At 42.2% G+C, this 14,097-nt stretch overlaps 1 protein-coding gene across 17 annotated transcripts in view; it reads left to right on the top strand.

Annotated features, from left to right (window-relative positions):
• The window catches only part of BIRC6 (baculoviral IAP repeat containing 6), a 138,645-nt gene that overhangs the window by 45,051 nt on the left and 79,497 nt on the right, over positions 1-14,097 (top strand). For 10 of the 17 annotated variants that reach the window (XM_083432060.1, XM_083432052.1, XM_083432065.1 and 7 more), the window contains 8 exons: positions 652-871; positions 1,715-1,848; positions 3,003-3,140; positions 4,643-4,770; positions 5,459-5,590; positions 9,901-10,116; positions 12,091-12,274; positions 12,899-13,054. In XM_083432060.1, coding sequence (XP_083288186.1) covers positions 652-871; positions 1,715-1,848; positions 3,003-3,140; positions 4,643-4,770; positions 5,459-5,590; positions 9,901-10,116; positions 12,091-12,274; positions 12,899-13,054 — 1,308 coding nt within the window. The remainder of the gene's footprint in view (positions 1-651; positions 872-1,714; positions 1,849-3,002; positions 3,141-4,642; positions 4,771-5,458; positions 5,591-9,900; positions 10,117-12,090; positions 12,275-12,898; positions 13,055-14,097) is intronic. The other 7 variants (XM_083432054.1, XM_083432058.1, XM_083432055.1 and 4 more) reach the window with 1 other exon arrangement.

Below are 14,097 nucleotides of genomic sequence, written 5' to 3'. Positions count from 1 at the left end.
CTCAGTATGCATAAAGGATAAGTGCTAGGATACTGTATTCTGAGTAATAACCAGTTCAAATGGGGAAATAGGAGTTGCCTTGTGGTCAAGTCTGTCTTTAAAATGTCCACCTGCTGATTGGAGAAAGCGTACAGTGTCTGAGCCACTGCCTGGCAAAAATGTAGGAGAATTCTCATAAGTTCTAAGTTTACAATATCTCTTGTGCTTACTTATCTGAATGGCAGAAGCTTTCTGGGCAAGCATTTGTGTTCTTTCTCATATCTAAGGGAGGTGGGGGGGACCTCATTGAAGTTGATACATTTGGGGCAGAATTATGTAGTTTATATTAAATTTTAGAAGCAACCTTTAGATAACTTTAGAGAGCCAGTGTGGTGTAGTGGTTAGGAGTAGTAGTCTCGTAATCTGGGGAACTGGGTTCGCGTCTCCGCTCCTCCACATGCAGCTGCTGGGTGACCTTGGGCCAGTCACACTTCTTTGAAATCTCTCAGCCCCACTCACCTCACAGAGTGTTTGTTGTGGGGGAGGAAGGGAAAGGAGAATGTTAGCTGCTTTGAGACTCCTTAAAGGGAGTGAAAGGCGGGATATCAAATCCAAACTTTTATTGTGCAAAGAATACTACTTGCAATTGAATTTTTGTTGATTTCTTTAAAGGTCACTCTGTTCCTGTGGTTCTGCAAAGTACGTTTCATGCTCAAGCTTGTGAAGAATTGTTCAAGCACTTGTGCATCAGTGGGACTCCCAAGATACGCCTGCATGCAGGCCTTCTGCTTGTTCAGCTGTGTGGCGGCGAAAGGTGGTGGGGGCAGTTCCTTTCAAACGTCCTTCAAGAATTGTATAATTCAGAGCAACTTCTCATTTTTCCACAGGACAGGTATTTTATAAGATGTCTTGTTTTTACTTTTCAGTGAAACAGTACTTGGAAAGATTTATCCCAGGAAATTAGGTAGAATAGGAAAAATCTTAAAGGATTTTACATCCACCCACCAAAACATCAGATCTAATTGACACCCTTATAACTGTCGGGGGACGCGGGTGGCGCTGTGGGTAAAAGCCTCAGGGCCTAGGGCTTGGGCTTGCCGATCAAAAGGTCGGCGGTTCGAATCCCTGCGGCGGGGTGCACTCCCGTTGCTCAGTCCCAGCGCCTGCCAACCTAGCAGTTCGAAAGCACTCCCAGTGCAAGTAGATAAATAGGGACCGCCTACTAGCGGGAAGGTAAACGGCGTTTCCGTGTGCGGCTCTGGCTTGCCAGAGCAGCGATGTCACACTGGCCACGTGACCCGGAAGTGTCTCCGGACAGCGCTGGCCCCCGCCCTCTTGAGTGAGATGGGCGCACAACCCTAGAGTCTGTCAAGACTGGCCCGTACGGGCAGGGGTACCTTTACCTATAGCTGTTGTAGCCATATTTATTTTGGAGTATGAATCAATATATTAGCTGATTTGGCCTAGGATGTTTCCATTATCTTGTTAGTGGCTCTAAATACTCCGTACCAAGTAGTTGCACTTTGATTTTGATCTTTACTCATGAAGAACTAGAAGAAGAGGAAACGGTTAATTGAGTTATTTGGTCGACTCTAACAGTGTTTCCCTCTGGTTGTCTTTCTCTTTCGAAATGCAGCAGCAAAGTTTTGTCAGATTGGGTACTTTGCTTATGAATTTGAGTTGCATCTCAAAGGGTCTTGTTTTTTAAAAAAATACTTTTTATGTATATATTTAGGGTCTTCATGTTACTTTCTTGCATTGGCCAAAGATCACTCAGCAATACTGGTGTCTTAGAAAGTTTGCTGAATCTGTTGGATAACCTGTTGTCCCCTCTTCAACCTCAGCTACCCACCCACAGATGCACAGAAGGTAATATAGATTTATGTAGTTTTCATGAAATACATTTCCTCGCCAACTTTGGTATTTAAAACACTATCTCTGACTGCTACTTTGATTATTTTTGCAGGTCAGGCGAAAGTTTAATTGATGCCAAGGGTTGTGCTTTGCCTGCAGTGTGGGGAGAAAAAGAGAGAGAGAGAATGATCTATTCTATCCGCTGGCTAATTTTTTGATGTATTTTGAATAGGGTTTAAAATACCTTTAGAGGATTTTGTGGTAATGACATGTGATAGAAGTAAATGATTCATTTTTGGTCTGACATTTAATGCTTTGGTTTTGCTTTGTTGCATTTTGGTTTAAATAGCCATTCAAGGGTGCATAGTGCCATAGCTTGGATTAAGCGGCCTGTGCTTCAGTCTGATCACAGAAAAAGGGATTGGCCATTCTGCCCCACCTCCTGCAGCCTCATTGATTGCTCTTCTAGGAGGTCCCCTAAATGGGAGGATTGGGAAGAGTACAAGGTACTGCGGTACAAAGTGTGTCTGGAAAACTCCTGTGCATGCACAGATCACTAGGCCCTGGTCCTAAGGTCAAAATACTCATTCTGGATATAAGAATGCTTTCCCTAACCTGTTTGAATGTGCACCTTTCCCTACATACTTCAAGGCTTACAATGCCTAGGGAGACATAAGCTGTTGCTGAATTGGCTGTAGAAACATCCTTTACCCTGTTTCCATAGGGGCATAGGAAACTGCCTTAAAGTGATTCTGCCTCAGTCCTGTTGACATACTGGCAACAGCTCATCAGGTTTTCAGACAGGGGATATTCTAAGCCAGAGCTTTTCTAACTTTTCATGGTGGTGACACACTTTTTAGACATGCATCACTTCAGGACACACTAATTCAGTTTTACTAGCCAGAGGTTAAACTAATCCCTTTCCAGTCCCAGGAGGAGTGCAGGGAGCGTTTGTGCAACACACTGCAGCCAACACACTAATGTGTCACGACACACAGTTTGGAAAGCTCTGTTCTAAGCCCTACCTGGGACTGTTGTGGATTCAACCTGGAACCTTCTGTATGCAAAGCAGATGCTCTGCTAATGAGCCATGCCCCTTCCCATCACTCTTTTTCTTAGCTGAAGTTTTTTAATATTGAATCACTTAATCAAATTGTCTTATTTTAAAGGTGTTCTAGACATTCCTATGATTAGCTGGGTTGTAATGCTGGTATCCAGACTCTTAGACTATGTGGCAACTGTGGAAGATGAAGCAGCTACAGCTAAGAAGCCTTTGAATGGAAAAGAGAGAGACAGATTCTTGACAGGTGCAATATATATATATATACTTAATATGGCAAAGCTTGCTTGTTAATTATCTGAGATTAGATAACTTCGTTTAAATGTGCAATTTGTAAAAGGCAGAGTGTTGTAAAATGTCCATATGCTGTACTTTTAAGCAACTTTGAAAATAGGAATAAGCAATACTGGATACATGCAGGGAGAATCTCCATAGGGCATAATGGAGCCTTTACCACCACCTTTCTTGGCAGCTGTTTGCCATGCACAAGGCAATCTGACAGTACTTTGCATTCACCTACCATTTTCTGCAGTGGAGGATGGAATCACTCATCCCACTAGGCAGGATTATGTAAATGAAGTGTACATATCTCACCACGTGGAGGATGACCCCGTTCAGTTCCTTCCTGCTTGTTTACTTGTGCAAGTGGCGGTCAACTTTAAACTAGAAGTAGCACAATAATTATATAAGTGTGCTTTATTGCTACTCCTGGCCTGTGGAGGAGAAAGGCATCCCATCAGACAAGAAAATCCTGGGATCAGTCCTTTATTTTTAAGGATAGTTCTGAGCCCCAGGAAAAGACTCTTCAACAAAGGAATTCTTCTACTGCAAGGACTTCTGGCTGCGTAACAGAGCTTCCCTTCCTTTTCCTCTCCCTGTGTACCCCCTGTGCCCCTAAATGTGTTCTGGGGGTTCCCCCAGCCCTCCAGAGCAGATTTGCAGAGGGTGCATGGAGAGGTAAGAGGGAGGGAAGGTTCAGTTGCACAAGTGAAATCCTTGCGCTAGCAGAAGTACTTGGCTGGATACCACCCCTAAAAGAAAAATAGAAATAAGAATTCGGAGTATGTGCAGGGTGAGTCTCTGTAGGACATATTGGAGTCCTTCCCACCGCCTTTCTTGGCAGCCCTTAGCTATACAGAAGCAGGAGTGCCAGCTTGGCCCAGCGACTGTTCATGCCCAGGGCAGTGGGTGGCATGCAGTGTGCATGGCCCTGGCACTGAAATTTGTGGGTGCCTGGCCTCTTCATGAGGAATTTTCTGGGTGCTAGGGCACCCAGGGCCCTACGGAGCTGGCACCTATGTGCCCAGGTAATTCTGATGGCACATGCAACCATTTGTTCCAGTGGGAATGCCACCTGCGTATGTAGATCCCATGACCCTGTTCCTTCTAGTGTTGTGCATGCAGGTTACTTGTGCTTATGACACTTCTGTTGGAAGAAATGACTGTGCTTTGTGGTGTACCTGTCTGAGGATCAGCAATTGAAGGCTCCATTATGCACTCTGGAAATCCTATGTTATAGGTGGGGATTCATCATTCTGTGGGTGGTGGGCTTTGGATTAGGTCTGTTGTCTATGTAGATTAATCTTAACACTTTGTTTATGTGCATAATATATAATAAATCTCATGTTGTTAAAGAACCTGAACATTACAGGTTATCTTTGCTGTGCTAGACATGCATAATTTTGTTTGTTTGTGTCAAAAATCTTGCTTTTTCTGTCAGCTGTTAAATAACATACTCTTTTCTTGTAGGCAATCAGTGGAGCTTCATTAATAATAATCTGCACACACAAAGCCTCAATAGGTCTTCAAAAGGCAACAGTAGCTTAGATAGATTATATTCCAGAAAGATCAGAAAGCAGCTTGTTCATCACAAACAGGTAACTTCCAGTTCATAGTAGTTGTTTTGAGATTTCTGTTACGATTGATAACCCTGTTTTGATTTTGAGGTGTGATTTCCTGATTTTGTACACCTTGGGGTAGGGTTTTGCAAGTGAGCAAACAAATAGCCGGAGATCACTGAGGCAAAGGGACAAGTTGGAGGAAATTCCAGGTGCCTGGCTTTCCCACAGCAACCATGAACCTATCTGAAAGTTGTGCAAGTGTGGCAAATATCGACAATACAATAATTGCAGACAAGGGACCTGAGGAGATCCTATGTGTGCTCTGCAGGGTGGAGTAGATTTCCACCACCTGGGGAGAACAGGAGCTCACATGAGTCTGAAACTTTGGTGGGAGGAATGTGGCAAAAACGTTTAGAAACCACTGGTTTACATATGGCAATTATTTAACTATTCCCTGTCCAGCCATCTAAAATTCTAGGCCTTGAGGACAAGTATATGGCAAATACTCACTGCTTTTCGCAGTCAGTGAAGGCTCACCAGTTTCTGTAGCTTTAAAGCTGCTGTTTGAACTGGTTTTATAGTTCTGTTGGCAGTCTGTTAAAGTTTTGGAAATATAAACACTAAAAATTAAAAACTTTAACTTGACCATCATATGAAAGTGCATATCTATCTTGCATCTTATTGCTTACATTTTCATATTACGTCTGTTAACATTTTCTTTTAGCAACTTAACTTACTAAAAGCAAAACAGAAGGCTTTGGTGGAACAGATGGAAAAAGAGAAAATACAAAGCAACAAAGGATCATCCTATAAACTTTTAGTAGAACAGGCAAAACTAAAACAGGCCACGTCAAAGGTATGATGTTCTGCAATTATACTTATTGTCTTGTGCAGAAAGAACTGTTTCTGCAAATTCAAATATGTTCTAGGTTCATTTTTTACAAAAATCATTCCATTATGCCTCTTAAGGCCCAATCTGCTTGCTAATTCAATCACCTGATGTATATCTGGTTTTGGAACTGCTCATTTAATTCTTACATAGGCACCTGTTAGTTCCTCATGATAAAAACTATTTTGGAGACTTACCTAGTATGGTGTTGGTCTATGATAAATGACCTGCAGCACTACTTATGAATCTGTTTATAGAATAATGCAAAGATTAGATGCATTTAAATGTTATTTTTTAATTAGTTGTTAAATTTATATACCTCCCTTCATCATAAGATTTCAGGCAGTTCAAAGAATAAAATAGAGGATAAAAACAAGTAGATAATTAAAACAAAGCAACAAAACAATAACTCCCCTTTTCCACAGACACATTTAAAAGGCTGCAGAATATTAATCAGCCAAAGATGATTTCAAACATTCTATTAAAACCCAGTGTATTGTGGCCCAACGTGGGTTTGGCTTTGCGTATCTCAAACAGCAGGCCCCTCCCTTCCTAGTTCACATAGCAAACTGCTTTTGAAACTGAGGGGGACTTTCAAAAGCAGTTGTGATATAGCATAGAAGTATGCTGTTCAAAGGGATACATTCACAATTTCAGGAGGTGCAGTTTTTAATCTCTTGGATGTGCCTAAATTAGCAGCTTCAGCATCACCTGGGATATACTAAGAACTTCTCTGTAGTAAGTAATTCTGTAAATTTACGAGTAGCGCCTAAACCATATATTAACAAAAAAAAATCTCCAACCTGCAAATCTCCCTGCTGCTGCTGACATTTTACTGAGAATATTGGATTCTTTCACATGAAGTAGGTAGTTCAGTTATAACTTAGTCACCTGAAGGGTTATGCAAGCTACAGACTTCATGGATTTCTGCTATCTCCATGCACTGTATGTTCTTCAGATCTAGGGTGTACTTTTATTTTGCTAATGTGGTGTTTGTGGAGGATGATGAATTGAAGGATTCTTTCTATCCCCTTGTGAGTTGGGAAGTGTGCTTTGAAGTATTGGCAGATACTTTGTAGAAACTTAACACAGGAGGAGAAAACTACCAACAGTTGCACTTACAATGCCAAGGAGGCCCTAAATACCTGGAGAAGTTAGCTTCCCTATTTTATTCTAGTTTGGCAGCTATGAGAGACTGGGTCTGCCCTACATGGTTGAAACAAGATGAAGCAGAAAGGTGAATATCCATCTCTACAGTATATACCAGCAATGTCCAACCAGTCGACTGCGATCGACAGGTAGATCTGCAGGGTTCTCCAGGTCGATTGCGGTAGTTAAAAAAGAGATTGCCTGGTTGCTCCTGAGCGTTCATGACACACCCTGCCCCGAGCACTATGTCCCATTGGCGCTGTTGATGGTGCTGTTAAAAGATTTTTTCTCCCTTCGTCTGCTGCAGGGTGGGGGAAGAAGGGAGGGGTTCAGACTGTTGGATGAGCGATATAATTAAACCCGTCCCCCCAAAAAAGTTCAACAACCCTGGCCTCTCCCCCTAAAAAAACGCCAACAACTATGGGCAATGACAATAGGTAGATCACTGGCAGTTTTCTTATACTGGGAGTAGATCACAGTCTCTATAGAGTTGGACGTGCCTGGTATATACTGTCAGGTTAACATAATAGGCATATTGGGCAATATGACTAGATGAAAAAGCAAGACCTTTTAAAAGAATTGGAGGGTGATACCACTTTATGCGTAAGTTGTAGTGAAGGTGAACCAGCACACTCATAGTGCTGTATCCAGCAGTGTCACTCAGCTGCTGGTAAGGTCTCTGTCAACAGACCATGGAGGGAGTCAACCCTCCCCCTTACAGCCCCCTGACACCCTTTAAGTACTCAGGAGGATTGGTGGACCTCCCAGAGAAGATTTAGATGGGGTGCAGAGGGGCTGCAGGGGATAAAGAGAATAGTTGAAAATTGCCTCCACTCCTGTTACGCTGAGAGAAGTTTTACTATCTGACACACTATTGGATGACTGGCACCTTTGGATGCAGCCCCAAGTCTGTTTGGGTATTTTTACATGATGTTGTTGTTGTATTAACCAGGAAGCATGGCCTAGTTAGAACACCAACTAATAGAGAAGGTATTCTTCCTATTTCGGCCAGTGAAGGATAATGTGGTAAATGCATACCAGGGGAACTAACCTGTGGCCCTCCATATGCTGTTAGATAACAGCTTCCATGATTCCTAAACCTTTGGCATGTTGGTCATTGCTGATTAGATTTAGCAATGGATAGTAAAACCTCAGCGCCTAGGACTTGCCGATCGCATGGTCGGCGGTTCGAAAATCCGCGGCGGGGTGCGCTCCCGTCGTTCGGTCCCAGCGCCTGCCAACCTAGCTGTTCGAAAGCACCCCCGGGTGCAAGTAGATAAATAGGGACCGCTTACCAGCGGCAAAGGTAAACGGCGTTCCGTGTGCTGCGCTCGCCAGATGCAGCTTGTCACGCTGGCCACGTGACCCGGAAGTGTCTCCGGACAGCGCTGGCTCCTGGCCTATAGAGTGAGATGAGTGCACAACCCTAGAGTCTGTCAAGACTGGCCCGTACGGGTAGGAGTACCTTTTAGAGGCCTATAAGTTATTCATTCCGCCTCCCCCCCCCCCCAATACTTTCCTTTTTAGCTGTCAAACTTGATGGTCTGCTGCCATGTAAAAAAAAAATGGTAAATTTCATGAATTGTGCTCATATTGATCCAGAGCAGATCCCAGCGTATAGTTAGCAGAGTAAAAACTTAAACATGTTGCAGGACTCCCAAAAAATAGACCAGAGGCAATTAGCTTCATCCAGCAGAGTTTTACTACTGAAGACAAATGAGCTTAATGGTCACAAATCTAATATATCTTCAGGATCGGCACAGTCCATAGGAAATCAGACTTAAATATATAAGTTTTAATAAGTTAAAACCTTAACACCTAAGCATGTACAGAACACCACACCAGAAGGAAAGAGAGACAGAAAGTAAAACTCAAGCTTCTTCTGGCCTGTTCTTATATTCAGCATGAACTTGAGTGAAAGAGATAACAGAATCAGTTTAAACCAGCTGTTCAGCTTCTCTGAAGGCCAGAATAGAAGCTTGCTTGTTAGCTTTAAACTTCCAGCTTGTAACGCACAGAGAAGCTTCCAGAACCCTCTTGAATCAATTAGAATAGGAAGGATCTCTACACATCAGATCAATCCCTTCTGCACCAAAAAATGCAAACTGCCAGTGAAGAAATTGGGACATACCAAGCAAAGACAATGACTTGGCAAGAGGATAGATAAGAAACCTATAGCAGAGCATTTGAAACATAATTACTTTTAAGGTACCACCTCAATGATACCTCACTCAACAAAAGTCTGTTTTGAATTTGGTGCAGGACAAGTATTTTCAGCGTGAGGAATCCATAGCTATTCTAATGGCACTTGGGAAAGAAAGTTCTGGCATTTTAGTCTTTAACATATTTAGGGATATGTGATCCTGTAGCTTCCTTTTCATGTTCTCCTCAACGACTTAAATGGATAGATTTGAGACTACAGATAATAGGAATGACTACTGATTGCTTGATGGCCGGTTGAATCATAATGGAAAATGTGATTAGCGTGTTAATGTTATGGAATATGAGTTAAAGTGTTCATTTCTAAACTGAAATGACTATATACAGATATGAGAAGGTAGATCCATGAAAATTATCTTGTGGAATAACAGTTCCTTTTGACAAAAGTTTGAAGATAGTGCCTTATTCACCCTTAATGATAAATTAAAAGTAGTGTTCTATTATTGTTATTATTAGAAGTACTATAATAGTGAAATTAGAGAGGTTTTGTATTCTTAAAGGTATATTATTATATTTGAAATTGTTAAATAACAGACTGGATTCAGACTTGTCGGCAATGGAACTGGACGCTTCTTTAGGTAGAAGTAGAAAGAAGCAATCTTCAGTGATTTTTTTTTGTGGGGAACACCCCAGGCTGCCCAGTGGTGTGGGTTGCGGGGTCTTCTGGAATAGCATGTGAGTGATGACTGCATCTGTAGGGAAAATCTCCTTCCCCCTCTTCTCCATTGGGAGTTGCCTCCTATACTGAAGTTAACTTCTGTGAACAGAAGGAGCCCTTTCCATTTCATGGAGCTGACAGTCTGGATTCAACTCGTTATGTATTTTTTCATGTTAACAAATTAACTTCTGTTTAATAAAAAAAATAGTTGGATAATTGCAAACACATTCTGTGCTTTTGACTCACACAGCACTTTAAGGATCTGATTCGTTTACGTCGGACTGCAGAGTGGCCTCGTTCTACATTAGACACCGAAGTATCAACTGCAAAAGAAACTCCAGAAATTGAACCCCTTCCATTTACGTTGGCACATGAACGCTGTATTTCAGTAGTGCAAAAGTTGGCACTTTTTCTTTTGTCAATGGATTTTACTTGTCATGCAGATCTACTGCTGTTCGTGTGTAAGGTATGCAGTATATTACATGATTATCCTGTGCAGTTAGGGGAAGACCAGTACAGGTGGTGATCATTTTAGGCACGTCCAATTGATGCTCAACACCAACGCGCGGAAGAACATTTTGTTGCAGTTGCATGATATTCCAAAGAAAAATCCCATGGCGTAAAATAATAGGTTGGTATCCAGTGCTGCGTGAGTGGGTGTCTGCTTGCACAACCCCACTGCAGCCCCACATCTGCTCTGGAGGGTCCCCCAACCCTTCAGAAAAGAGTTTAGGGTACATGGGAGACTGCAGAGGAAGGGACTGTTGGTCTCGCCTGAAGGGAATTTCTCCTTGGAAGGGAGTTGGTGTTTCTTCACTCCCTCAGGCTTCAGTTCACTTCATGTCAAAGCCAGGAAAGCATCTCTTGTTGGCATTAGACAGGCAACATATAGAACAAAAGAAACCAGGCCACAACAACTGCTTCCTTACCTTTAACAGAAAGAGTAACTCATGAAGAATCCTCCTTTGTACTACCTGAACAATCCTACTGCAAATCAGAGCAGCCCAGAGCCATGTAAGGCAGCTTCCTATGTTCCTATCTGCTCTGGACAAAGGCAGGGCACTAACTGAACCGCCCTGAGACCTCTGGGTATAGGGCGGAATAATAATAATAATAATAATAATAATAATAATAATAATAGGAGCTATTTCCTACTTGATAGCATTTAGTCATCCAAGGAAGGGAGGGAGGGGGAGTCTTCTTTTGTCATGGAAATCTGTTTCCCTTGTGGGTGGGCATAATTAGGTATTGCCCATTGCCTGCGCATGATTTATATGGCACAAGGAAGATATCTAGGAGACACAAGTATTTTTCACCCTTGAGTCAAACATGGTGAATCTTCAACTAAGTGTGTGTCATTGCTCCTTTTCCTGATATGTCCATGTAAAAACAAACATTTCATTTTTCTCTCTGCACTCATGCTGAAAGGAAAAACAATGGGTTATATCAGATTGTGGCTTTGCCTTAGTGGAAAGGCTTTCATTCATGCAAGTCTTAGTCATAGAATTGTAGAGTTGGAAGGGACCACCAGGGTCAACCAGTGCAATCCTCTGCAGTGTAGGAATCTTGCCCAATGTGGGGCTTGAACCCACAACTGTGAGATTAAGAGTTTTGTGCTCTACCCACTGAGCTAAGTCATTTGCCAATCCATCCATAGCCACTTAAGACCCATCTTCTCCTAAAAACTGCTCCCGAGAGTTGGGGGACCCTTTGGGTTAAAAGGACACGTGGTGCAGGAGGCTGCTGTAGGTTGCGGAGGAGGGGGAGCAAAAATTGAATGCCCTGCTTAGGCAACCCAATATATTAATGCTGAATATGTTATAGATAAATAATATTTTCTTCAAGAATCTTAATGTTGCAACTTTCCAAGATAAAATGGAAAATAATGGATATTCAGAAATAGAAAGGAGGGCTCCCTTAGGACAGAGACTAGCTCCAACTAGGAGGGAAGGAGGGCATCTTCAGAGCTGCATGAGATGTCATGCCAGAAGTGTTATGCATTTATCCTGTATAGCTTACTATGCTGAATGCATTTTCCACTATAAATATATATGACCATATTTTCTAGTTTATGCAATGCCTGTGTATTTCTTAAATCATACATTTTCCAAGATACAAGACTAATAGCAATGTTTATTTTTATGACAAACATAACCAGGTAGGCCATTCCTGATATTGACTCTTTACCTGTCTTGAAGCTGTTGCATAGATTTCCACATAGCTCCAGCGAGAGAGCCCCTAGGCCATATACCTGAGGCTCCATCCATTATAGTAATTCAAGTCTTACTTTTGTAGAAATGTTATACCCCATAGCTGCCCTTGGCTCCCTTCAGAGAGGAAAAGTGGGTTATAAATTTGACATAACAAATAAATGGTTGTAAGCAAACATTTGTGGGTAGAACTATGCATGCAACCTTTCATTTCTGAAATTCCATTCCAGGTTCTTGCTAGAATTGCCAATGCTACAAGACCTACAATTCATTTGTGTGAAATTGTGAACGAAGCTCAGCTGGAAAGGCTACTGTTGCTTCTGGTTGGGACAGACTTTAACAGAGGTGATATCTCTTGGGGAGGAGCATGGGCTCAGTATTCTCTGACGTGTATGCTGCAAGACATCCTAGCAGGTTTGTTGAAACTCCGGATACTTATCAAGCAGAATGATTGCATACAGTGGGGAGCATGGAAGATGTAATAGCCAACATACTAACATGGGGTGAATATGAGCCACAACTTTATAGACTAGTTGACTTCCAGCAGTTTGGCAGGACCCTCATGTGGTAGCATCCAGCTTCCTCAGTGAATGGCAACTAGCCTGTCTGCTGTAGAAAACAGTGGGAGGGGGGCAGATGGTGTCAGACAATGCTGAGGCCCAAAGATGGTTTGGAGAAGGGTGATCTGTGCCTCTAGCTGTGAGATATTCTAGGCCTTCCACCCTCCACATCAGCATTGAGAAATAAGATTTCTGCTTGACCATGTGGTCTGATCTTGTTGGGGTTGCCTTGCGTGGACAGAATTATTGAGGTATGTACGTTTTCTTGCAAGTTTTCTGGATAGGTTAGATTGGGCATAAAAGCAAATGCAACTAGTATGCTCAGTTTTGAGTGCTATTGTGCTGTGTGATCTATGTTGAAATGATAACCTTCTTAGTTCAGAACATGGAATTGAGTAATGCTAGTATTCAGGCAATATGCATCAGTTTGTTTTTCTTTGACCACTTCAGTAAATTAATTGTGTTCTGACATATTCAGGAGAATTGTTGGCTCCTATAGCTGCTGAAGCCATGGAGGAAGCTGCAATGGGAGAAGAGGCAGGGGCTTCAGCTGCAGACTCAGATGATGCTCTTCAGCAGTCTGCAGTTCAGTTAGTAGAAACTATTGATGAGCCTTTGACACATGACATCACAGGTAAATATATACTTTGCAGAGGGGTAATGAGCCTTTTCCAAGCTGTTGCTTCAGTTTTGCCATCTAACCAATAGATTTACCACCATTTCAGAAGCAGTTTAAAAAAATCAGAATTTTAGAAAGGGTAACAAATAACTAAACTGGTTCTGTCAATAATAGTGTTTGTGTGTTTTTTAGTTAAAACAGTGTTTGCAGTGATTGAAGTAAAGATGAAAAGCATTGGCTTAGATCTTATAAATAAACTTAAGGAGGTTCCTGGAAGTAAAGTTTTCTGACTCACATGCATCCCCAGAAAGCCTCTCCAGAGTGTCAGGCGACTCTTCTAGACTTTATGGGAATAGGTACGGAGGGGTGGTAGACTCACCCAAAATCAGCCAGGGCAATTCTCCCTTTTCCCCCACCAGCCTCCTGTGTCCCTTCTCATATTGTTCAGGAAGGCATGCCAGTGTCCCAAGAGGACATTGAAAGCTAGGAGCTAAATGGCACCTTAAACCTAGGTTATGGGTACAGCAACAGAATGTCTAGGCGTGCTTTTTTATAACGAGAATACAAAGCTAAAAATGAATGAACTGCAGCTAAAATATTAGGTTCATTTTTCACATGGTCTAGTCCTTCCCCTGCCCACTCCCCTAATATTCTTAACAGGGTCTCTTCTCCAGTCTTCAGAAAGTAGCTGGAAGTGGGGAGGCAGAAAAAGGTCTCCCTTTCCTTCTACTCTGCTGTTGTAAACTGAAATCTTAGGCACAGTACTGCACCCAGAGCTCAGAAACTGCTCGCACTAATGAAATTCCCTGTCGCAAAATGCGCCTAGAACAGTGGGAGTTTCAAACACTGTCTGGTTCTTTAATACAGTCTTAAATATTTGATAACTTGATCCTACTACCCATGACAGGTGCCGTGGTACACCAGATCTCTAGAGTAAATAACGAGTTCAGAGTTTATGCCCCTTGATGAAACAAAGGTTGTGGGGTCACTAGCTATAGTGATAGAGGATGAGTAGAAAACCAGAGCCTGTTAAACCTTCTAGAAATCATACATGTGAG

This window comes from Podarcis tiliguerta (assembly GCF_965153285.1).
Source record: "Podarcis tiliguerta genome assembly, chromosome: 3".
Lineage (NCBI taxonomy): Eukaryota > Metazoa > Chordata > Lepidosauria > Squamata > Lacertidae > Podarcis > Podarcis tiliguerta.
This window is presented reverse-complemented; position numbering and strand designations above follow the sequence as displayed.